Source organism: Phyllostomus hastatus, unplaced genomic scaffold (assembly GCF_019186645.2).
Source record: "Phyllostomus hastatus isolate PE091 unplaced genomic scaffold, TTU_PhHast_1.1 phas_scaffold_182, whole genome shotgun sequence".
Classification (NCBI taxonomy): Eukaryota; Metazoa; Chordata; class Mammalia; order Chiroptera; family Phyllostomidae; genus Phyllostomus; species Phyllostomus hastatus.
The window spans coordinates 30,809,694-30,836,361 of NW_025334013.1; the positions used below are offsets into that span (position 1 = coordinate 30,809,694).

Here is a 26,668-nt window from a genome sequence, read left to right on the forward strand (position 1 = left end):
ACTTTCCTGGGTTGTCAGCCAGGTCCCCCACTGAGGGCATGTGAGTGGCAACCCATCAATGTTTCTCTCCCTTCTTTCCTCCCTCCCTTCTCCTCACCTGAGGATATATTTATTTATTTTAGAGAGAGAAAAAGAGAGAAACATCAATTGGCTGCCTCCCATAAGCACCCAGCCCAGGGATCAAACCCGCAGCCTAGGTATGTGCCAACCTAGGATCAAACCCACAATCTTCTGGTGTACAGGACAATGACCCAACCAACTGAGCCACCAGCCAGGCTTCATGGGATATTTAACCCACTTCTTAGAAAGTAAAAGCTTAAGCAGAAAAGAAATGAGTATGGATATGGTACATATTAATAAAATTGAAATGCTTGACCTAATCCTACCCCAACAAAGATTTTATTTTATTTTTCAAGTATACATGAAAAAAAATACCAAAATGCATCATAAGGAAATTCTCAAAAACTTTCAAAGAGTTAATGTGGTTTTTGAACTACATTCCTAGAGCACTATGAAATAAAATGACAAATCAATAATGAAAAGATAATTAAAAACAAGAATAGTGGACAACACTAATTCTTTGCCCAACATCTTAGATGACAATCCAGCAATTTTCCTTGCAGCTAGAGTAGACCAGATGACTGAGTTCTACTGACAAGATTAAGTGGGAATTTGTAGGTAGGAATTTTGAGAATGCTACTGGTTTCCTGGTGAAATTGTCCTTTATCCTTGCCCCTTTTTATAGATAGGTGGTGTTTGCATCAAAAAAATAGCTATCTTGTAGAAAAAAAAAAGGACAAAAGCCACACACTACAGACACAGGAAGCTAGAAAAAGATTGGATTGTTGATGACTTCCCTCAGTAGATGCACAGCACATGAATTTCTCAAGATTTTTTGAGAAAAAGTAATCTCTTACTTGAATAAGCCACTATGTTCAGGTTTCTGTAACTTACTGCCAAAGACAATCCTGATTTGCAAAAGATTAAAAAATGAGTTAGAGTTCAAATAAAGATGCTAGAAAACAAAGTATAATAAAGAGCCCTGGCTGGTGTGACTCAGTGGGTTGAACGCGGGCCTATGAACCAAAGGGTCTCGGGTTCAGATCCTGATCAGGGCGCATGTCTGTGTTGCAAGCCAGGTCCCCCATACAGGGCGCACAAGAGGCAACCACACATTGATCTTTTTCTCCCTCTATTTCTCTTTCCCTTCCCCTCTTGCTAAAAATAAATAAATAAAATCTTTAAAACAAAACAAAAAAATAAAGACAAAAGCAAAAATTAATGACATAGAAAAGAAACAATAGAGAGACTGAACAAACAAAAAGCTGATTTGGGGGAGGAAAAAAAGAACTAATGAAATGAAGAAACAAAGCTCCAGGGACTCTGAACCAAGACAAAAATCTTTCATTTTCTGGTCCCTGCCCACCGTTGCAGAGTCATCACAGGCTTGCCATCCCTTACATGTACACACCAGACTTGAAACAAACCCATGTTCTCACTATTCCTAGACTACTCCATGCTCACATTCCTGGGTCTCCAAACATGCTTTTCCTCTTGCTTGAAATGCACTTCCCTGCTTTTGCATCAGACAAGCTCTCTTCTCCTTCAAGAAAACTCAAAAATGAACTTCTCTGGGAGGTCTTCTTAGACCCCTTCAATAAGAATTGTACTGGTGCCCAGTGTTATATTCCTTAGCACTTTATGCATACTTTCACACATTTAGCAGCTATGTATTGAGCAATTTTAAGCTCTTGCTAAAGGCTCATCTTTAGCAAATACTGTTTTAAATAACATTTCCTGTCTTCCACCCTAAGCAAAGAGCTCTTTTATGGCAGGATTTTATTTATTTTTCTATCCCAAGCATCTAGCTCAAAGTCCTATACCTCATAGGAATTAACTAAATACCAGCAGCGTAAATAAATAAATGATTAAGACAGCAAATAATCCCAATGTTTATGCTGGAATAGAAAAATCAGCAGAATGCTATGAGATCACAAAGGGGAAGCAACCAACACTCTCACTCCCCTCACTGCAAAATAATACAGCCTAGAATCAGCTTTAAAAAAAATTGTTTTTATCCTCATCTGAGGACATTTTTTCATTGCTTTTTGGAGAGAGAGGAAGGGATAAAGAAAATCGATGTGAGAGAAACATGGATTGGTTGCCTCCCACAAGCACCCAGATCCAGGATCGAACCTGCAACACTTCAGTTACAGGACAACACTCCAACCACTGAGCCACCCCAGCCAGAGCCTGAATCAGCTTTTTGTAAGATCTTTCACATGCCTTCATATGTATCATATTTACAGAAATACTTCTATGTACTGAGTGAATCCAAGTTGTCCACACAACTCACACACTTCCAGTTTTTGTTTTACCAGCTGGACTGTCAATTCAAGTAAAGGATCTTGGGAGGTATTGATGCATAACAATATGCACACAGTAAAATTTGCTACCTGATAAATTATCCCTTGATGCCACCTAGTCCTGAGCTCAGCCCAGAGAGACAACTGCAAAATTCTTTACTAATCAGCAGCCCAGCTTGCCATATCAGCTCTAGAAAAAATATTACATGTACTGAATATGGCCAAAAGCTACCATCATACACTATTGTGATGAGCCTTAAGTTACATGTAACACAAATGCAGAGTCTCCTTTAAAACACGTTTCACATACCCCAAAACACTGATCCTCCCCATTAGAGTTTCCTTTCTGAAACCCTTGTACCTCAAAGAGTTTACAAAACCAGATAAATGCAACAAGAAAAACAATAGGAAATTTAGCAAGAAGCCATTTTGACACAGTAAGGATATGCAACAAAGCCCATTTGTAAGGTGCAGAGTTCTAAGAAGCACTGGAGTGCTATCCTCCTTTTCTTGCCAAGCTTTTCAATGCTGAACTCCTTGAAAAGTGGGGATGGGAGGTGAGGAGGGAATTTTTTTTTCTTCTTTATTCCTTTGTCTCAGAAACTTCTCTAACACGGTGCCAGCCCCTCTGAATTTGTTTGGTAGGTATGACAGCTTCCTGATCTTTAGGAATCTACTCTGACTGCTGCTTGTCTCCATTTTTCTTCTTCTCCACTCTCTCCAAATAAAGGTACTTCTCAAGGCTCAGTCCTTGCTGCTCTAGTCTTCTCTGTCCATACTCTCTCCTTGACTGTTTCGGACACTGAAAACATTTCCCCGATGGTTAAATATATGCTCAATTCCTACATAACACTGCTTTTATGCCAGAGTAATTCTGTACAATTAAGGGTTTTATCTATATCATTCTTCCTCAATGCCATTCTTGATTTTGAGGATTACCTCAATTCTCTGACTACCTGGGGCAGTTTAATTCTGAAATTGCGGGCTTGATATGAGGAGACAGACAAGGAGACACACACACACACACACACACACACACACCCCACATCTTGCTCACGGATGTTTTGAAGTTGATGTGGTTCAGAACTCCATTTTGTTTCCCAAATGGCCTTGGTATAAACTGACACCTCAGTCAGAGCAAAAACTGGAAACTGATATGTCAGAAATGCTAATAGGCTTTCTTTTCTCCTAACCCTCACCCTCAAATAAAATATGTACTATCCTCACATCATCCTCACTGTCCAGTTCCTAAGTCATCTTACAAAAAGCTTCCTCCAAGACATAGAGCTTAACTCTTTTCTGGTTATTAAAACATGCACATAGTAATTACATGTTGCTAGCACGGGACCACCTGGTATTAATGAAAACAGCTTTTATAGTGAGGTCTCGAAGAAGTATACAGAGACAGACAAAGAACAGCCATAAAGTAAAAACAGACAATTTGGGAAAAATCCATGAGTATTTGTAGATTCAGATTGCAACATGATCACATTTAAAAGAGAAAAGATTCACTTTTTTGCAAATTTCACAAGTTATAGTTTGAGAGGCTAAAAAATTGTAGTCAGCTGGGACACTGACATCACTGCAGGAACACCAGAATTTTAAGATCCAGAACCTTACTTCTCAAAGAAGACAAGGCTACAGAGAACACAAAATCTTTACCTGCCCAAACACAAAATAAAACATCCCAGAATAAAATCACACTCACATACCAAAATGTTCCACTTACTTTCCTTATACCACAACTGTTAATACTGCTGTAGATTTAGGGTTTGCATGACAAATTCCATGGCACTAAATAATGAATGTATAACCATGAATGTGAATAAATCAATTGTTCAGGCCCAAGCAGATGGCAGCTATCTGGCTCTTTTGGTTTATAACTTTACTCTTTCTTATAGCTTGGCATTTCCAGACATAGTGCTGTTAATTTAGGACAAACATACAAGGGGAGAAAGTGAGAACTTAAGCCTTTATCTTATATAACTAGTTACATACTTGTCACACAAACTGAATCAGGTTGAATCCCACATATATATTTTTGGAATATAAATACTATACATATATAAGGTGTATATATGTATGTACATATATATGCGCACAATATTTTTGGTATGCTATATGCATTATGCATTCCAAGAATATAGCATAAAGCCCTAGCTGGTGTGACTCAATGGGTTGAGCACTGGCCTGTGAACCAAAGGGTCACCGGTTCAATTCCCAGTCAGAGTACTTGCCTTGGTTGCAGGCCAGGTCCCCAGTAGAAGTCACACAAAAGTCAACCACACATTGATGTTTCTCTTTCTCCCTCCCTTCCCCTCTGTCTAAAAATAAATAAATAAAATCTTTTTTAAAAAGAATATAACATAAATATATAAAAGTTAATAAAATAATCTCTTTCTTGTATATTGGATCAAACTTAGATGTATTATTCCATTTATCAATTAGGTATATATGAATTCAAATCTTAGCTGTACCATTTACTTGTGATATATTTGGCAAAATACCAAACTTTTTTTAGAAGATTTTATTTATTTATTTATTTATTTTAGAGAGGGGAAGGAAGAGAGAAAGAGAGGGAGAGAAATACTGATGTGTGAAACAACCATCAGTTGCCACTTATACTACCCCCAACCAGGGACCTGGCCCGCAATCCAGGCATGCGCCCTGATTGGGAATCAAACCAGTGACCTTTTGGTTTGCTGGATGACACCCAACCCACTGAGCCACACCAGTCAACGCCTAAACATTTTTGAACCTCAGTTTCCTCATTTATATAATGGAAGTGTAACTATTCATAGAACTGTTGTGGTAATATAAAAAGATAATATATACAGATTGTTAACACAGTATGTAGCACAAAGAACTCAACATATCTTAACTGCGTACATAATAGAAGTAACAACTAGTCCTCACATAGGGTATATTATGTGCTGGACATTATTTTAAGTACTTTATATATACTAGCTCATTATATCTCCTCAACAACTCCGTACTATAGGTACTATTAAATTTATGACAGAGACTTAATATGGACAGAAATCTGGAGGGGCCTGTGGGAGGAGGTAGGGCCTATGAAGGACCTTTCACATTCTATATCATCCTAAGAGGCCTCTGAAAGAACTCTGTTTACAACATAGCTTTATGATTGTAACGGCTCCTCCCCTTAACTTCCTCCTCCCTGCTGTAAAGTGCACCTTCCATCTCTGTCTGGTTCAGTTTGTGCACATGGCTCATCACATCTGCGTGTACCAAACTGCAGTCCTGTCTTTTTCCTGAATAAATCCCTTTTGGTGACAGAATACCTAGTCAACTTTTGTTTTACGGTTAACAATACTATTATTATATTCATTTTGCAGATGAGGAAACCAGAACTCAAAAGTCAAGTAATTTCCTTAAGTCAGAAAGTACTATAAGTGGCAGAGCCAAGATTCTAGCTGCAGAGTCTTTCTCAATGTATTTTATATGTGTATGTGTTTTTCTTTCTCTTTTTTTTTTCTTTTCTTTTTTTCTTCTTTCCTTCCTTCTTTCCTTTCTTTATTTTTAGAGAAGGTGGAAGGGAGGGAGAGAGGGAGAGAAACATCAATGTGTGATTGCCTCTCACACACCCCCAACCAAGGACCTGACTCACAACCCCAGGCATGTGCTTTAACTGGGAATTGAACCGGCAACCTTTTGGTTCACAGGTAGGCATTCAATCCACTGAGCCACACCAGCCAAGGCTGTATTTTTTTTCCCTTATGCAACACATATTTAGTAAGTTCCCTTTTACTGGTAGAGTTTGTGTTAGTACTAAAGATAAGAGATGAAAAACACAGGGAATTTTGATCTGACAGAAAAAGACAAACATGTAAACAAGCCATAAAATGTATCATAGTTCTGATAAAGTCTGTTCATGGTATACATGAGGTAAAAACGGGGAACAATCATGATATGAAAAATATGATAATGGTAAACAAGAAGGCATCTGATTTCACATCACCATCAAAAATGAAATCAGCCCTGGCCAGGTAGCTCAATTGGTAAGAGCATCATCCTGACATGCCACGGTTACGGGTTCAGTCCTGGTCAGAGCACAAATAGGAATCAACCAATGACAAATAAATGTTTCTCTCTCTCTCTAAAATCAATTTTTAAAAAGATAAAAATAGCCCTGACTGGTGCAGCTCAGTGGACTGAGCAACAGCTGTGAACTAAAAGGTCACTGGTTCAATACCCAATCAGGGCATGTGCCTGGGTTGTGGGCCAGGTCCCTGGTTGGGGGAGTGTGAGAAGTAACATACGGATGTTTCTCTCCCTCTCTTTTTCCCTCCCTTCCCCTCTCTAAAAATAAATAAAGTCTTTTAAATAAATAAATAAAAATGAAATCAGATCTGCCCTGGCAGGGTAGCTTAGTTGGTTACAGCATTGTCCCGTTATGCCGAGGTTGTGGGTTCCATCCCCAGTCAGGGCACATTCAAGAATCAGCCAATGAATGTATAAATAAGTGAACAAATCTCTCTCACTTGTTCTCTCTCTCTCCCTTCCTCTCTCTCTCTCAAATAAAAAAAAAAATGAAATCGCATCTAAAAAAGAGTGATTTGATGTGAGATCAAATTTGAAATGTTGTATAAAACTAAAATAGAGAAAATAATATCAAAGATAACAAAAGCTACTATTCGCTTGATGAACTAGGCATTGTACAAGGTACTCTATATATGTCATTTGATCCTTCCAACACCACAAGGTAGACATTGTTATGCAGGGTACAGTGAAAAGAACACAAACTTTGTGCTCATTTTAGGTTAAAATTTCATCAAGTCTCCCTCTTTCACTCACTAACACAGATACACATACACATACTGGTTCTCTTACCTTTCTTTCTACTCCTACTCAGGCTCCTTTGTCAGCTCTTCCTTCCTCTACTCAACCCTTAAATACTGGAGTTCCTTAATGCCTGGTTCCATGCCTTCTTTTATGCTGTCTATTTACAGTCCATATATAATCTCATTCATACCTATGACTTTTGTTACTTTATGTTAATGGCTCTTAAACTGACTGTCTTCTGAGCTCCATCATTTCTTTCTATAGGTTCCATAAGTATCCAAATTAATTATTACTCATCTACTAGAAGCAGAGTTCAAAACAATGGTTGTAAGAATGCTCAATGAACTTAGAACTTCAACAGTATTAAAAAAGACATGGGAACCATAAAAAAGAACCAGTCAGAAATGATACACTAACTGAAATGAAGAATAATTTACAATTTCCAGTCAATATGGAGGCATAGGTAAACACACTTCAGCTCCTCACATATCTACAGCAAAAATTATAACTAGACTACAAAACAAATATCACCCAGATTCATGGGGAAATCAAGCTGTATGAAAGTCTGACAACCAAGGATTTTTAAAGAAGCCACATTCATCCAGATGGGTAGGAGGAGCAAAGACATGGTAACACATGGAGAGGTGCAGAGAGATGCGAGAGGCACGGAGACATGGAGTAACATAAAGAGGTGGTGGGGTGGGCAGTCCCACACTCACGTGTGGTGGATAAAAATTGTGAGGGTTACCTCCAGAGCAAGGGATACCAGCTCCAAACCAGACCACCCAGCCCAGGGTTCCAGAGCCAGGGAGATAAATCCCTATAATCTCCGGCTGTAAAAACCAGTGGGGGTTGAGCAGCAGAATAAACTGCAGGATTCTCAGGGGACTCCTCTTCAAGGGCTGCAAAGCTCTCAGGACTTACATTCCAAATCAAATAAACAATGATTTGGAACATAAGGAAGAAAAAAGTATTCAATCAGAACAGCAAGAAGAAAAAAGAATTTAAAAAACTGGGATACACTAAAGGAGCCTCTGGAACATCTCAAAACATACGAACATCTGAATCATAGGGGTTCCAGAAGGAGAAGGGAAAGAGCAAGAAATTAAAAACTTATTTGAAAAAATAAGAAAAGAAAACTTCCCTAATTTAAGGAAGGAAATAGACATACAAGTCCAGGAAGCACAGAGTCCCAAACAAGTTGGACCCAAAGAGGACCACACCAAGACACATCATAATTAAAATGCCAAAGGCTAAAAATAAAGAGAGAATCTTAAAAGCAGCAAAAGAAAAGGAGACAGTTAGCTACAAAGGAGGTCCCATAAGGCTGTCAGCTGATTTCTCAAAACAAACTTTGCAGGCTAGAAGGGACTGGCAAGAAGTATTCAAAGTAATGAAAAGCAAGGACCTACAACTTAGATTACTGTACCCAGCAAAGCTATCATTTAGAATGGAAGGGCAGATAAAGTGCTTTCCAGATAAGGTAAAACTAAAGGAGTTCATCATCATCAAACCATTATTATGTAAAATGTTAAAGGGACTTATTTAAGAAAAAGAAGATCAAAACTATGAACACTAAAATGACAACAAATTCACAATTATCAATAACTGCATCTAAAAAAAACTAAGCAAACAAGCAGAACAGGAACAGAATCATAGATATGGAGATTATTTGTATGGGTATCAGTTGGGAGGGGAAAGGGGAAGAATGAGGGATAAACTGCAGAGATTAAGAAGCATAATTGGTAGGTATAAAATAGACAGGGGAATTTTAAGAATAGTATAGGAAATGGAAAAGCCGACAAAGCTAGAGAGCTAAAATACAGAGAGATCTCATTGGGTAATAGAGAGTAGTTGAGCCCTGGCTAGTGTGGCTCAGTAGACTGAGCACCAGCCTGTGAACCATAAGGTCCCAGTTCAATTCCAGTCAGGGAACATGCCTGGGTTGCAGGCCAGGTCCAGTTTGGGGCATTTGTGGGGCAACCAATCTATGTTTCTCTCTTTCTCTCTTTCTCCTTCCCTTCTTCTCTCTCTAAAAATAAATAAATAAAATCTTAAAAAAAAAGAGTAGTTATCTCAAGAGATTTGAACAATTATCTTCCTAGAAAGTTTCCTTCCAATCATACTTCCAAACAAAACAAGCACTGATATAAAAAGAAAGAGCCTTCTATTATTTCTACTGTATACCAACAGAAGCACTCTTAATTTGAAACATTAAACAGGTTTTTAGCCACTCCTAACCTGGTGCTGAGTATATTTTCCATTTACCTGAGGGTGAAAGGCTGGGGCCATTTGATTTTAAATTTTTCTCTCTTACTCTACAAGTGTACACACCACTCATGCCACCTCCATTTACCCACAACTCAGTTCTTCACTAAATAAATTTCACTAACATCCAAAATATTCCAAGTCATTCTCCTAGAAACAATGAAATTACCCTAATCCCTGTATTATGATTTTAAAAAATAAAAACAATTAACAAAAGAAAATATATGAAACTCACAAGTGGTTTTAAATGTAAATCAACTCTTTTGGTTTTTAAAAGTATATTTTCCCAAATTCAGTAATAGAGGTTATAAAATATGTTCAACTCTTCTAACGCTTGTAGAATAGGAATTTATAACCTTAACACTATTGACATTTTGGGCCAGAAATATTTTGTTGTGGGGAGCTCTCCTGTCCCTTGTAGGATGGTTAGCAACATCCCTGACCCCTACCCACTAAATGCCAGTAGCACCCCCTACTCAGTTATGACAACCAAACATATCTCCAGACATTGCCAAACAACCCCTGGCACATGCCCCATTCATGGGCAGACTCCACAACCCAGGTATGTGCCCTGATTGGGATCAAACCTGTGACCTTTGGTTTATGGGACAACACTCCAACCAAGTGAGCCACACTGGCCAGGGCTCAAACAGATATTTTTACAGCTATACAACTAAATAAGATTACTTAGGATGAGACAATTTTTTAAAATAATTTTTGGTAAAGAAAATGACAAATTATTCTAATTATAATTCATGGGACTACTGACCCATGCAGTGTACAACAGAGATCGTGAGCGCCCCCCACCATGTGGCTGTTGGTTGGAGTGTGGACCCATACACCAAAACGCTGCAGGTTTGTTCCCAGTCAGGGCACAGACCTAGGCTGTGGGCTTGATCTGCAATAGGGGTGCACATGGGAGGCAACCAATCAATGCTTCTCTCTTGCATCAATGTTTCTCTCTCTAAAAAAATCAATAAAACATATCCTCAGGTAAGAATTAAAAAATAAAAAGATCAGCCCTGGCTGGTGTAGCTCAGTGGATTGAGCGCAGGCTGCAAATCAAAGGGTCGCCAGTTCAATTCCCAGTCAGGGCGCATGCCTAGGTTGCGGGCCAGGTCCCCAGTATGGGATGCAGGAGAAGCAACCATTGATATCTCTCTTTCTCTTCCCTTCTCTCTAAAAATGAATAAGTAAAATCTTTTTAAAAAATAAATAAAAAATAAAAATAAAAAGATCATGAGGACTTTACTAGTTATGGTTTTTCATCCTTCATACAGTATAGCAGGGGTGTCCAACCCCTGCAGGCCACATGTAGCCCAGGATGGCTATGAATGTGGCCCAACACAAAATTGTAAATTTACTTAAAACATTACTCAGTTTTATTACTAAGTTTTATACTAAGTTTTATAACTTAGATATGTACATTTTCTATATTAGTGATCATGAACTTGGGACCTGATTTTAAAAGATTATTGAAAGCGCTGCTGAATAATTAGGGCTATAATGTGAGGACTTTTTTGCTTATCTGTGGTGGTGGATACCACGAAAATTCTGCACGGACCTTTTTTTTGCTCATTGGTTCTCATTAGTGTTTGTATGTTTAATGTGTGGCCCAAGACAACTCCAGTGTGGCCCAAAAGTGCCAAATGGTTGGATACCCCTGCAGTATAGGGTAATAGTCTGTTACTTATTGAAAGCCCGGCTTCAGTACTAACTGAAGAATAGTGTATATTGAACAGATAACATAACTAAGGTCTAGTCTTAAAAATTAATCACCAGCCCTGGCTGTGGTGGCTCAGGACACTGAGCACCGGCCTGTGAACCAAAAGGTCAACAATTTGATTCCTGGTCCGGGCACAAGCGAGAGACAGCCGATAGATGTTTCTCTTGCACATCAATGTTCCTCTTTTTCTCCCTCCCTTCTTGTCCCTCTAAAAATAAATAAATAAATAAAATATTTTTTTTTAATTAATGACCAGAAGGTCCTAAATTTTAAACTGAAATTTTTAAAGGAATACAAATAAGCAACAGCATAAATTGAAATTTCTCAGTGTGAAGTCATCCATCAACCAGTCTTTCTTTTGCTACCTAAAAGTTCTTAAATTATCTGCATAATTCAGATCTCCCACATAAGTCAAATATTTCCTTTTATTGCCATGAATTATACTTTTTCTTTAATTTGACTTTTAAAGCTCTGTAATCACCTGTACTTTGTAATCACAGATAATAACTAACCATCCTCTATTTGTGCACTATAGTTATTAGACCAGAGGTTGGCTAACTTTTCCTGTAGAGGGGTTAAATACTAAATATCTTAGGTTCTGAGGGCCAACATGGTCACCGTTGCAACTACTCAACTATGTCATTGTAACACAAAATCAACCACAGAACACGCATTAACAAATGGGTGTAGATGTATTCCAATAAACTTTATTTACAAAAACAAGTAGCAGGCTGGATTTGGTACAAGACCTGTAGTTTACTGATCCTTGTATCAGACTATTACATACGAGAAAAAATAAATAGACCTGTCCCTCTCTTTCCCAGTGATAATGTTCTCACCATCATATTAACTAATTACTTCAAAAAATACAATGAACTAGTGTTCTCCTATTTTGTAATGGACATCCACAGTAGGATAATGCTAGACTCTATCGCTTTAAATGAGGAACTAGTACGAGAATCGGGTTCAGGATTGAGATTTATACTACAAACACTGTACTGAAAGTCTGAACCAAGAAATAAAAATAAAAGCTGTTAAGTTCAGCTCCAGAACATGCATGACCCCAGCAGAGGCAAATGTGAGACCAATGTCTTGGGACACAACCACAATCCAGAACACAAGAACTCCAAGGAAAAACATTTGCCCCGATGACAGGTATTTTAAAAAAGATTTTATTTACTTTTAGATAGAGAGGAAGGGAGGAGGAAAGAGAGAGAGATAAACATTCACGTGAGAGAGAAACATCAATTGTTTGCCTTGTGCACGTGCCCCAACTGGGGACAGAATCTACAACCCAGTCACGCGCCCTTGATCAGAATCCAACAAACTGACCCTTTGTTTTGCAGGTCAGTGCCCAACCAATTGAACCACACCAGCCAGGGCAGATAGGTTTTCAATAAAAAATTATAAATCATGGAAGAAATGAAAAACTATAAAAAAGAACCAGCAGACAAAACAATAGCACAGTGCACACTCCAAGAGTTGCAACTAATCTGAAAGGGACTTAAACAAAATGACAAACTAATTTTTAATGGTCAAAGAAAGTATATTAGAAAACCTGTAAGAAACAATTTTCTAGTAAAAATAATTTACCAAAATTGACTTAGAAGAAACAAAAAAAAATTACCCTAGAAGAATAGGAAATATTTTCAAGGTAAATGGTCAAGCATTTCACAAGAGAATTCCATCAAGTATTTAAAGAATAAATTATTCCAACATTATTTCAATCCTGCCAAAGCATAGGGAGGAAAAAATCTTCAACTTTATTTTTATGAAGCAAGCATAACATTGCTACCAAAACCTAACAACAAAAGCATGAAAGTGAAAACCACACACCATTTTCACAAATATCAAGGTAAAAACACCCCAGCAAAAAGAAGTTAACAGCACATTAAAGAATAATACACCAAGAATGCAAGGATGGCTCACTATTAGAGTACCTACTACTATAATTCACTTTACTAAGAGATCAAAAGAGAAAAATACTTTATCACTATATGTATTATAGTTCCCCAGAAAACAAAACCAAAAAGATACAGATAGAAAAAGATTTACTGTAAGAAATTGGCTCACACGATTATGGTTGCTGAGGAGTCCCAAGATCTGCAGTTAGCAAGCTGGAGACCCAGGAAGCCAGAGGTGTAGTTCCAGTCTGAGTCCAAAGGCCTGAGAACCAGGAGAGCCAATGGTGTAAGTTCCAGTCCAATAGGCAGCAGGCTCAAGGCCCACAAAGAGCCCATATTTCAGTTCCAATCAAAAGGCAGGAAAATACCAATGTCCCATCTCAAGCAATTAGACAGGAGAAGTTCCCTTTTAATCATAGCAGGGTCAGCCTTTTTGTTCTATTCAGATTTTCAAACGATTGGACGAGGGCAACCCATATTAGGAAGGGCAATCTGTTTTGCTCTATCTCCTGATTCGAATGTTAATCTCATCAAAAACACTTGCTTGCTCTCTCGCTCTCTCTCTCTCTCATCTCATAAACACAAAAGGAAAAATAATGATGGAGAGCTAGACTAACCAGATATTAAAATAGAGCCACAATAATTGAATTATTTTATCAGTGTGTACTGGTATATGAATAGGCAGATCAGTACAATAGAATAAAGTCTAGAAACCAACTAAAATACTTAGGAAAATTCAGTATAAAGGTGACATTTCCAGTTAATGAGAAAAATATTAACTATAATAAATGTTGCTAGTACAAATGAGTAGCCATCTAAAAAAATGAATTCCAGATGGATTAAATATTTAAGTATAAGTAGTAAAATTATAAAGGTAATTTAAAGTGAAAATTTTATTCATAATATAGGAGTGCAGAGGGCCTTTTTAAAATAATAAAAGAAACAGAAGTCAGAAATTAAAACAGTAAACAACAAAATGAACTATTTCTATGTTGCAAAAATTGTCACAAGTTAGCTTTAAAAAATGCAAGTTTGGAAAATATAATTCATAGCATAGATATAAAAGAGTCTACAAATCACTAAGATACAAGAAAAATAACATTGTAGAAAAGTGTGTACTATACACCATGTAGAATACTAGGCAATGAGGATACAGCAGTGCACATATCGATAAAAAGAACATAAACCCCTGCCATCATTGAACTCACACTCAAGTGGCCTTCTATCTTGAAGTAAATAAATAATAGATAATTGATATATAATCTATAATACACACACATATGCTAGCACAAACACATACATATAGTTGCTTATCTATGCACATAAGAATCACTAGAAGGATACGTAAGAAACTGTTAAATATTGGTTGCCCCCAGGGAAAAAACTGCATCAGAAGAATGCAAATGATTTTTCACTGAATAACTTTTATACCTTTAGAGTTTGTGCCATGTGATTTTTAAAACAAATTCAATTAAAATTAAATAAAAATAGGTGTACAAAGAAAAGCAACTGAAGGGTATTTGAAAATAAAAGAGAAGCACATTTAAGAAAAACAAACAGCCCTGGCCAGTGTGTCTTAATTGGTTGGAGCATGGTCCCAAACATTGAAAATGTATAAGTTCAATTCCCAGTCAAGGCACATACCTAGGCTGCAGGTTCAATGCCCAGTTACGGCATGTATAGGAGGCAACCAATTGATGTTTCTCTCTCATCTCTCTCTCTGTCTCTACCTCTCTCTCTTCTTTATTTTCATAAATTAACACACATAACAGTGAGAACTTTATGTATTAATTTAATTATTTCTTCATGTGCTGCTCTAGAACATTTATGATTTTAATTTTCGTAGTTAACATTTACATCCAGTTGGAATTTATCCTGGTGTAAGGTATAAAAATATAATTCAAATTTATTAGTTTTTCAGATGGCTACCTAGTTATGCCAACAACATTTGACTAGTTCATCTAATTTAAGATAAAACCTTTACCACATACTAGAATATTATATATATTGTAGCCTTTTTCTGGGTTTTCTATTTTATTCCATTGGTCTGTCTATTCAAGTGTCAGATCAAACAGGAATCAGGTAATAAAAGTGACCTTTCAACCCACTTGGGGGAAAAAAACATTAAAAATTGTATTTAGACAATTAGCTAACCATGTTTTAACAGTAAAATTAAATGCCTATATTTCATTTCAAACACTGAAATAAACTCAAGATGAATTAAAAATAAAAACTGTCTACAACATTTCATTCTGTCTAAGACTTTCAATATCTTGAAATTGAAATGCTTTAAAATTACTTCCAGGCACCTGTACCATGTGCACTAAACTTGTAAACCAGTGCTTAAATAAACACCTAGCTACAACAGGACAGCCATTTTTTAAGAAATTATGTATCACCACAGTCTTGATGATAAAAGCGCAATGTTGTATGGAACACAATGACATCAAAGCCTCTGAGCTGAAAAAAGATTCTAGACAGTTATACTCCAAATGTCAAAAGGATTTAAAAGTGCTTTAACCAATTTATTTTCAATACATCTTCCTTTTTTCAAAAGTATAACATGTTAAAAGCTATGCCTACCAAATCAAGTCTATAAGAGCCCTTTAAGTAATAAGAATTGTCACAGTTTAATTGGCAACAGGTGATTCTTATAATCAATGGTATCTTAAATTCAATAAAATATGACTTAAAAGCATTAGGAAAAATATAGCATAATATTTTCAAAAGCCTGCAGTGGGAAGGATCTCTTAGACAAAATATAAAATCCACAAGTTACAAATGAAAACATGGATAGATCTAACTACATAAATTTCAAAAACAAAAAGTGAAAGACAGGCAGAGAAAAAATACCTGCAACACATATAATGAAGAACTATTACCAAGATTTCTTAAAAAAATACAGGTAATAATATAAGCAAATTATATAAGTTACCAATAAACAAAAAAGAACTACATTGATAATTGACACATACAAATTAAAATGAGTTAATAACCCTGGCATGTACGGTCAATTAATGTTTAAGAGGGTGCCAAGACCATTCAGTGGGGAGAGATCAGTCTTTTCAACAACTGGTGCTGGGAAAACTGTATATCCACGTGCAAAAGAATAAAGTTAGACCCTTACCTTACACCACATACAAAAATTAACTTATATAAAATAAAAAGACCTAAATGTAAGAGCTAAAACTATATGACCCTTAGAATAAAACATTAAGGAAAATCTTCATGATATTGAATTTGGCTAGGATTTCTTGGATATAACACCAGAAGCAGCAGCAGCACAAGCTACAAAGGAAAAAATATATAGATATATTGAACTTAATCAAAGTTAAAGACTTGTGTGCATCAGCCCTGACTGGTGTGGCTCAGTGGATTGAGCTCTGGCCTGCGAACCAAAAGGTTGCAAGTTCAATTCCCAGTCAGGCACATGCCTGGGTTATGGGCCAGGTTCCCAGTGGGAGGCACATGAAAGGCAACCACATACTGATATTTCTCTCCGTCTCTCTTTCTCCCTCCCTTCCCCTCTCTAAAAATAAATAATCTTTTTTAAAAAGTTAGATTAAGTGAAATAAGGTAGTCACACACACACATACACACAAACAAATACTATATGATTTCATTTATTTAAGGTATCTAGAGTAGTCAAACTAATAGAAACAGGCAGTAGAATGGTTATTGTCAGGATCTAGAGGAAAAAAGATGGGAAGTTGTTGTTTAATGGATATAGAGTTTCAGTTCTGCAAGATGAAAAAGTTCCAGGGATTGGTTATACAACAATGTGAATATACTTACACTACTTAACTATACACTTAAAAATAATTAAGACAGTACATTTTATGTTATGTGTATTTTACCATTTTTTTTTGTTATACACAGATTTATTATATGACCCATATTTCCACTTAGAGGTAAATACCCAAAAGAATTGAAAGCAGGGATTCAACCAGATACTTGTACACCAAAGTTCATAGCAGCACTATTCACAATAACCAATATGTGGAAACAACCCAAATACACATCAACAAATGAATGGAAAACCAAAATGTGGTATACACACTATGGGATATTATTCAGCCATAAAAAGGAATGAAATTTTTTAAAATTTTTATTTATTTATTTATTTTTAGAGAGAGGGGAAGGGAAGGAGAAAGAGAGAGAGAGAACCATCAATGTGTGGTTGCCTCTCTTGAACCCCCTACTAAGGGCCCAATCTGGCCCACAACCCAAGCCTGTGACGTGACCAAGACTCAAACCAGCAAACCCTTGGTTCACAGGTTGGCGCTCAACCCACTGAGCCATATCAGCCAGAGCAAGGAATGAAATTTTGATATATGCTACTACATGGATGAAATTTGAGGACATTCTACTAAGTGAAATAAGCTGGACACAAAAAGACAAATGCTGAATGTTTCACTAATATGAAGTACCTAGAAATAGGCAACTTCATGGAGACAGAAAGTAGAATAGAGTTAACAGGGGCTGGGAGTAGGGGCACATAGGGAGTTACTGCTTAATGGGTACAAAATTTCTGTTTGGGATGATAAGTTTCTGAAACAGATACACACAGCATTGTAAATGTAGTTAATGCCACTGAACTGTATACAAGGTTGAAATGGTAAATTTATGTTACATACATTTTACCATATTAAAAAGAAAGAGAACCCTGGCTGGTGTACTCAGGCTAGTCTGAGAACCAAAGGGTCATTGGTTCAATTCCCAGTCAGGGCACATGCCTGGGTTGTGGACCAGGTCCCCAGTGGGGGGTGTGTAAATCAAATAAAAATAAATCAAAACAAAAAGAGAGAGAGAAAACAGAAGAAAAAGAATAGGAAATGGAAATGGTGGGTGGAGATAACTCTGTGGAGGTGTTTTAGTCCAAAAGAAAATAAGACAACTGGGAGTGTAGCAACAAGGAATGATTTTCTCCACTTAAAAAAAGATCATTTCAAGGTGAAAAAAGTAACAGAATGTTTATATGCTGGTAGAGATAATTTAATAGAGAGTGAAATATAATGTAGGAAAGGGGAGAATTTCTTGGGTAATAACTTTGAGTAGTCAAATTCAAATAGGACATACCATACCTATAGAAGGATGGCTTAGACTGAAGCATGGATAGTTCATCCATATTGACAAGTACAAAGGCCAAGTAAGAGGGTAGAGATGTGGGTTAGTAGCCATATGTGGTGGTGGGAGGCTGTGGAAGTTCTCTTCAGCTTGCTTCAGTTTTCCCAGTCTATTAGGAAGCAAGCTCATCACTGAGACTGAGGACCAGAGAAGTTCTGGGAGTTTGATGACAGGAGAAAAGGTATGAAATAATCTTCTGTGGGAGTAAATGAACTTGGGAAATATGATTGCTTGGGAGAATTAAAGGCTGAATTTTATTAAAAGTAAGCAAGCAAAAACTGTATTATCAGGGTATGTATGTGTGTATACAGGTACAGCAGAAGTAAGGCCTGTTTGAGTGTGGTTGGTAGGGTAATAATATGGGTGTAATAATTTATAGCTTTAATTTGAACATTTCACCTAAAATGGCATGTGGTATGCTTGAGTGTGATATTGTTATGTTACAGAATTACATGCTTATGATTTTGTAATAAAAGTTTATAATAAAAAGGGGGTGCTGTTTGTGCCAGACCCTGTTTTTATATATGTATATAAGATGTGTTTATAATGTATGCATAAGCACAGAAAAGGGTCATACATACAGCTGTTAATAGCACTAATTTTAGAGAGATACATATGAGTAGGGAGGAGGAGAAAGGGAAGAGACTGCTATATTATTTGGATTTTTAAACAGCATGTATTATTTTATAGTTAAAATAATAAGATATCTGCCCTGGCTGGTATAGATCAGTGAATTGAGTGCCAGCCTACAAACCAAAGGGTCACCCATTCAATTCCCAGTCAGGGCACATGCCTGGGTTGCAGGCCAGGTCCCCAACAAGGGCACATGAGAGGCAACCGCACATTGAAGTTTTTCTTCCTCTCTTTCTCCCTCCCTTCCCCTCTCTAAAATAAATAAATAAAATCTTTAAAAAAATAAGATATCTCACAAGTTAATAAATAGCTTGAGGAGATGGTTTAGATTAGAACACTGCTCGAGATCCAGGGCACTGACTAGGCAAAGCCTATGTCCTAATGAAACACGGCTATCAATTCTGCAGTGAAACTGACCATCGACAAGACAATATGAGAAAAGCTGAGGCATCACTCACCTTGAACACTTCAGAGAAGAAGCCAGAGCCAATTTTTTCACAGGTGAAGTCATCTAAACGTGTCAGTCTGGAAAAAGCACTTATAAGAGCTCGATATGAAGATGGCCAAACTCTTCCCACCTGGGTCACGTTACCCTCACTTCCACCACCTCCATCAAAATCTTCAAGACGCTCCACACGTGGAGGAAATCCTGCAATTGAATTCCGTTTGCTCCGATCCATAGTTGCAACAATCACTTTTTTCTTCTTTTAAGAAGGAACTCCACACATGGTAAATTTTTGTTGAGTTTTGCTTCTCTTCCGGTTTGATGCTAAATAACAGATCAAAAAGATACTTCATTAAAACCATTAATGTATACATACATACATACAAACCAGTGAACTATCAATATAAAAATATTTCCTCTTTCACATTCTAGTTCCTAGTTTTCAGATCTAAAAAATACTTTATATCTTTATCTTAAAAAAGCACTGATATATTTAAAGCTCAAGGTGTAGTCAGTCTTGTACTCATGTTAAACATGAGTACAATAAAATGAAGATCACCAATTACATTCTAAAAGACAAAGTAACAGTGATAATCTCTCTCATTCAATGAGCACCCACTACCTGGGAAACACAGTGTAAAAGCCAAAAATGTCATGTCATTTGATTCTCAAATAATCCATGATCTAAGGATTATTACATTCATTTCACAGAGCAGTCAAGTAATCATATAGGCATCAAAAAATAAAGGTAACATTGTAATGCAAGACGGTCTAATTCAAAAGCCTATGCTCCTACTAACACCCTGCATAGCCTCACATAATTTTCTCTTCATTTGAAAAGTTAAATCCAAATCTATAAAACAAAGATGACAAAGATTTTATACTATAAAATTATATAATTTTAAAAGAAGAAAGCTATATGCAAAAGCAACTTAAAAATACAGTATCGATTAAACAACATAGTCCAGCAGAAGTGACTATAGAAGGCTCCACACTATCTGGTATGATAGTGTGAGATAGTGATAAATAAGAATAAAAACACAAGCCTACTTTTTCTTTTAGCTTATCTCTCCCTACTTCTATGTTTTGTCCATGAGAATTGATTTTAAGAGTCTTATGCAAAATACAACGTGACTCTTCAATGGTGAAATGCTTTCATGAATTTGGCAAATACATAACCCAGACCACCCGTACCCTCCAACCAGGGAGAATAATGGCAGGGCTCCCAGGGCCATCCTTACTATGTGACCCTGACTCTCAAGCAATAGTTGGTGCCACTCTACCCAATATAAACCAATCACAGCTCCTTTTCTAGCAATTGAAATTGCAATTAACATATTCCGGTCACAGTCTGACTGCTTTCTAAAAAGGAAGAACCATGTCAACTCAATAGTATTGGCCATGGCCACTTTCTACCATGCAGACTAGATGGTAGAAAAAGTCAAGAGACTGAGGCCAAGATGCAAAGAAAAAACAACAGACAAAGAGAGAACTTGATTTTCCTAATGTGCACTAGTCCCTGATTCCTGAGGCCCAACTGCATCCTGGCATAAAATAATTTTTCAAATGAAGATATCTCTGTATCTTCAAAAAGAAATTATATTTGTTTAAGCTAGTTTCATCAGAACTTTAACAGAAAAAAAAATAATCTGAGTTCCCAAAGAATGAAACCATTAAGTACCACTATTAAACCTCTGCCAAAAGTGGCAACAGATCACTAGATCGAAAATTTAGGATTATGAGCCCTGGCCAGATAGTTCAGTTGGTTAGAGCATCGTCCCAATACGCCAGTGTTTCAGATTCAATCCCTGGTCAGGGCACATTTAAGAATCAACCAATGAATGCATAAATAAGTGGAACAACGAGTCATTCATTCTCTCATATTCTCTCATATTCTCTCTCTCTCTCTCTCTCCCCCCACCCCCATAAACCAGTAAATAAAATTGTTACAGTTTTACAGCCAATAGAGACCATAAAGTTGTAGTCATTCATTTTATATTTGTGTAAACATAAGGCCCAGAAAGATGGAATAATTTGTCCGTAACTATAAACTATTTACTAACAAAGCTAGACTTAAAATCAAGGGTAGTACATTTCTAAAAGTATTTCTATTGATCACCTGCTTCAAAACTACCCAAAGATCTTGTTTAAAACCAAGATGCTTGGGTCTCAACTTTGGCCTCCTAAGTCAGAATTTCTTGGAGACTTGGAAATTTTAACAAGCTCCCCAGTTATTCTTATGTATACTAAGAGTCAAAGATCCTCTACAGCAGGGAAGGGAAATAGTAATAGCTTTTTTTTAAGGAATTTTACAAGCATTTTCTCATTTATTCCTCAAAATATACCACCAAGGGGTGATCCCCATTTTACAGAAAAAGAAATATAGGCTCAGGAGATTACACAGCTGGCTAAGGATACACAGCTGGTAGAACCAGAATTGGAACCAAGGTCAATTCAGCACCAAAGCTCAAACTTTTCCCACATCATTACTTAGTTCAGTGTTTTTCCACTATAACAGTTATAAAGAGACAAGCCAGTCATCTGGATAGAGGACTAGGACTTGAGTGCAGAGGAAGGCCAAGCTAACTGTAATTTGGAAAGAGATAGAAAAGAAGAGAAAAGAAGCTTAACTTTAGAAAAGTAAAATACAAGATATTGAAGTTAAAACAATATATCAAACATAAGTGACTGCTAAATTAACTAAACAATTAGATAGGCTTGCCATCTATTGGCAAAGCCTATAAATTTTTTTTAGATAAATTTCATTTTGAATAAAATACATTGTTAACCTCCACAGAGACCTCAAGAATAGAATCTGCCCTGGGGTTGACAGACTCCATCCTCTATAGTCCCGTCTAAGGCCTGGAAGACAGAATTGTTCATTGCAGCTCAATAAGTTGGTTTTACTTTCTCAGGTAGGTGAGAGGAGGTAAGGAGCTGATCATTCCAACTATGCTGATTTAGGTGGAGTCTGTGACAACTTTCGCCACAGCACAAAAGACTGAAATTTTGGGTATTTTTGTTTTGATTCAAATAAATAGCTTTGTGTCTTGGTTAGCAGCACTTTTCAAAAGGGGCAAAGTATTTTTTAAAAGGTGTATGCTTGCAGAAACTCTTGCTTATAAGCACAGGAGCCCTGAACAAGGCTATTCATTCCATTTTAACAATGTATGTAATAAGAAAGGGGGAAAAGATAGTCAATAGGCCCAATACATAAATTGTAGCACATTTTTTCAATGAAATAAAGAGTATTTATAATGAATAAACTATATCTAGCAATGTGGATGTATTTCAAAAGCCTATTAAGGACTTCCAGTCAAGATGGTGGCATAGGCAGACATGGCTCGCCTCTTTGCACAACCACAACAAAATTACAACTAAAATATAGGACACCCATCACTCAAAACTGACAGATACCAAGTTGAATGAAAGTCTGACAACTATGGAATAAAAGAAACCACATCCACTCAGACTGGTAGGCAGGGCACAGATACAGAATAGGCTGATCACACATCCATGTATGGTGGATAAAAATTTGGGAGGGATATCTTGGGAGCAAGGAGTCCCAGCCCCACCCCAGGCCCTCCAGCCCAGGGTTCCAGTGCCAGGAACATAAGTTTCCACAACTTCTGGCTGCAAAAACCAGTAAGTACTGAGTTGCTGGAAGACACTTCTGGAGCCCCAAGCAGTTCCTCTTAAAAAACCCACACATGGATTCACCTACTCAGACTCACTCCCTCTGGGCTCCAGCACCAGAGTGGCAGCTTAATGGGAGGCTGAGGTGTCTGGCATCAAAGTGAGCAGAAGCTACTGTCCCTTTTCTGGGCCCTCCCCCTACAAATGCAGCAGACTGGTGCCGTATCTAAGATTCCATCAACCTGGCTAACACAGTTTGATCTGTCTTACAGATTCCCAGAGACTCCATCCTACCCAACTTACCAGCCCACCCAAGCTGCTTTTCCATATGAATGGCTGGTCTTGGCTCTTGCTTCACAACTTCCTAAATCCTTTTAAATAAGTAGCAGCTGGCCTCAGTGAGCCACAAGCCCGGAACTAGCAGCCTAGGTTCACAACTTGGCTTCTCCTGGAAATCTCCAGGCCCAGCACAAGTAGCAGCCATCTCAGATTGCTTTATCACTCTGGTAGGGCAGCCCCAGGTAAAACATAGATGAAGGCTGATCTTGGCCAGCACTGCCCACGAAACCCCAGGGCCAGTGGCTCACTGAGGCCAGTGCACCGATACAGACCACGTCATAGCATGGCCACCCTGCTCCTGCAAAGCTGATCTTCCCTAGAGGGTGGATGTTGGAGGTAAATGGTCATAGCCAATCCTTGCAGCTGACTGACCTGGGTAAATCCCTCCCACTGATCTGCCAACAGCAACCAAAGCTCAACTACAAGAGGAGAGTGTACTCAGCCCACATGAAGGGCACACCTCGAGTACCCAGCCTGGGTGATAGGGGAGCTGTGCCACTGGACACTACAGGACATCTACTACATTAGGCCACACTACCAAAACAAGTAGTCAAAGTAGCTGTACCTAATACATAGAAACAAACACAGGGAGGCTGACAAAATGAGGAGACGAAAAACATGACCCAAACGAAAGAACAAATCAAAACTCAAAAAAAAAAAAACAAAAAACTAAACAAAATGGAGATAAGCAATCTATCACATGCAGTTCAAAACACTGGTTAGAAGGATGTTTGAGGGACTTAGTGAGGACCTTAACAGCATAAAAAACACCCAGTCAGAAACACTAATTGAAATAAAGAACAATTTACAGGGAAGCAACAATAGAGAAGATGAAGCCAAGAATCAAATCAATGATTTCGAACATAAGGAAGCAAAAAACAACCATGCAGAACAAGAAGAAAAGAGAAGCCAAAAAAAAAAAAAAAAGAAGATAGTATAAGCAGCCTGTGGGACAACTTTAAGCAATCCAGCATTCACTTCAGAGGGGTGCCAGAAGAAGAGAAAAAGCAAGAAACTGGAAATCTATTTAAAAAAAAAAAAAAAAGAAATACAACTTCCCTAATTTGGTGAAGGAAATAGATATGCAAATCCAGGAAGCACAGAAAGTCCCAAACAAGATGGATGCAAAGAGGTCCATCTCAAGACACATCATAATTAAAATGCCAAAGGTTAAAGATAAAGAGATGGGAGGCAGAGTGTGGGAGAATGAGTGAAAGGAGAGGGGATTAGGAAGTACAGATAGGTAGTTACAGAATAGCCATGGGGATGTAAAGTATAGTATAGGAAAGGGAGTAGCCAAAGAACTTACATGAATGACCCATGGACATGAACAAAGATGGAGGGATTGCCTGAGGGAGTGAGTGGTGCTGGGTGGAGGGAGCAAAGGGGGAAATATCAGGACAACTGTAATAGCATAATCAATAAAATATAATTTTTTAAAGTCTATTGAGCAGGGAAAGGAAGCAAGTTGCACTTAGTGGTATCATTAAAATTTTAAAAACCTGCAGGACCATCCCTACAGTATACCATTTTAATAAAAAGTGCCCTGGCAGGTGTGGGTCAGTGGATTGAGCACCAGCCTGCAAACCGAGAAGTCATTGGTTCAATTCCCAGTCAAGGCACGTGCCTGGGTTGCCGGCCAGGTCCCCAGTTGGGGGTGTATGAGAGGTAACTGATCAATATATCTGTCACACATTGATATTTCTCTCCCTCTCTTTCTCCCTCCCTTCCCCTCTCTCTGCAAGTAAATAAATAAAATCTAAAACAAAACTATAAAAAAATAAAATAAAAAGTGTATTTTTTAAAACATACAAAATAGCCCTGGCTGGTGTGGCTCAGTATTGAGCACCAGCCTGTGAACCAAAAGGTCACCTGCTCGATTCCCAGTCAGGCACATGCCTGGGCTGCTGGCCATGTCCCCAGTTGGGGGCATGCAAGAGACAACCAATAGATATATATCTTTCACATCAACGTTTCTCTCCTTCTCTTTCTCCCTCCCTTCCCCTTGTTATTTACAATAGTCAAGTGCTGGAAACAGCCTAAGTGCCCATCAGTAAATGAGTAGATCAAAAAATTGTGGTACATTTACGAAATGCAATACTACCCAGCAGAAAGAAAGAAGGAACTCCTACCTTTCATGGCAGCATGGATGGAACTGGAGAATATTATGCTAAATGAAATAAGCCAGTTGATGAAAGACACATATCTTATGATCTCACCTATAAGAGGAATCTAATGAAATAAACTAATGAGCACAATAGAGCCAGAAACAGAAACATGGAACATTCTGACAGTGAGCAGAGGGTAGGAGGGAGAGGGATAATGGCAGAAAGAAGGGGAAGGAACTAGTCAAAGAACACATATGAATGACTCATGGACATGGACAACAGTGTGGGGACTGACAATGGGATAGGGGGTGGACTGGGCAGAGGAGGGCAAAGGGGGAAAAGTTACAACTGTAATAGAACAATAAAATATTTAAATTTCTGGAAAATATTTTTAAATGAATAAATAAAAATCTCTTTAAAAAATACAAAATAATATATATTATAGAGGCAGGATAGCATATTGATTCAAAGTACAGCCCTTAGAGCAATCCAGGTTCAAATCCTTGCTTTCTATATATAATATAGATATATGAGCAAACCAAGATTAGAACAACAACAATTTAGAGCTAGAATAACACCCAGAACTGATAGAGAATTTATCTGAATGGAAGTCAGACAGCCAAGAAGTTGAAGTAGACCCGTTCATCCAGACCAGTAGGAGGGGCTGAGAGGAGGAGCGGGCTCAGGTTGCGGCCCGTGGAGATCGGGGAGAACTGGGCGCATAAGGCAACCAGGAGCGCGTAAGCCTTCTGGGACACAGAGGTGGACCCTGAGTACGCAAGCGGCGGCTGGCAGACCCAGTGAGGCGGCATTGTAGACCAGGGCAGAGCGCGCAACCCAGGATCCCAGAAAAGGGACTGAGATCCCAGGAGAACAAAGCTACCACCATTGTTCCTTCCCACTCCTGTCCCTGCCCCCGTCCCCACATACAACGTCACAATCTAGCAACTGGGGTGCCCAGCCACAGTGAACACTTAAGGCTCCGCCCCTCACCAGAACAAGGGCAACCAGACTGAAAAAAAAAAAAGGAGAGAGAGAGACATGTCTCAACAGAAGAACAGATCAGTCCCCCAGGACTCATCCTTTTGAGCAACCAAGAAATAGCCAATCTATCAGACGCACAGTTCAAAACACTGGTGATCAGGAAGCTCACAGAATTGGTTGATTTTGGGCACAAATTACATGAAAAAATGCGGGTTACCATAAAAGAGATGAAGGAAGATGCACAGAGAACCAATAGTGAAGAAAAGGAAACTGGGACTCAAAACAATAGAAACAATAGAGTGGACCAGAAGGAAGAAAAAAAACAA

At 37.9% G+C, this 26,668-nt stretch overlaps 1 protein-coding gene across 5 annotated transcripts in view; it reads right to left on the minus strand.

The window, feature by feature from the left end:
• TESK2 (testis associated actin remodelling kinase 2) overlaps positions 1 to 26,668 on the minus strand; it is a 115,827-nt gene that overhangs the window by 69,346 nt on the left and 19,813 nt on the right. For 2 of the 5 annotated variants that reach the window (XM_045858644.1, XM_045858642.1), the window contains exon 2: positions 19,289 to 19,599. In XM_045858644.1, coding sequence (XP_045714600.1) covers positions 19,289 to 19,510 — 222 coding nt within the window. In that variant the 5' untranslated portion in view covers positions 19,511 to 19,599. Of the gene's footprint in view, positions 1 to 13,239; positions 13,333 to 19,288; positions 19,600 to 26,668 lie in introns of those variants that run through there. The other 3 variants (XM_045858643.1, XM_045858648.1, XM_045858645.1) reach the window with 3 other exon arrangements.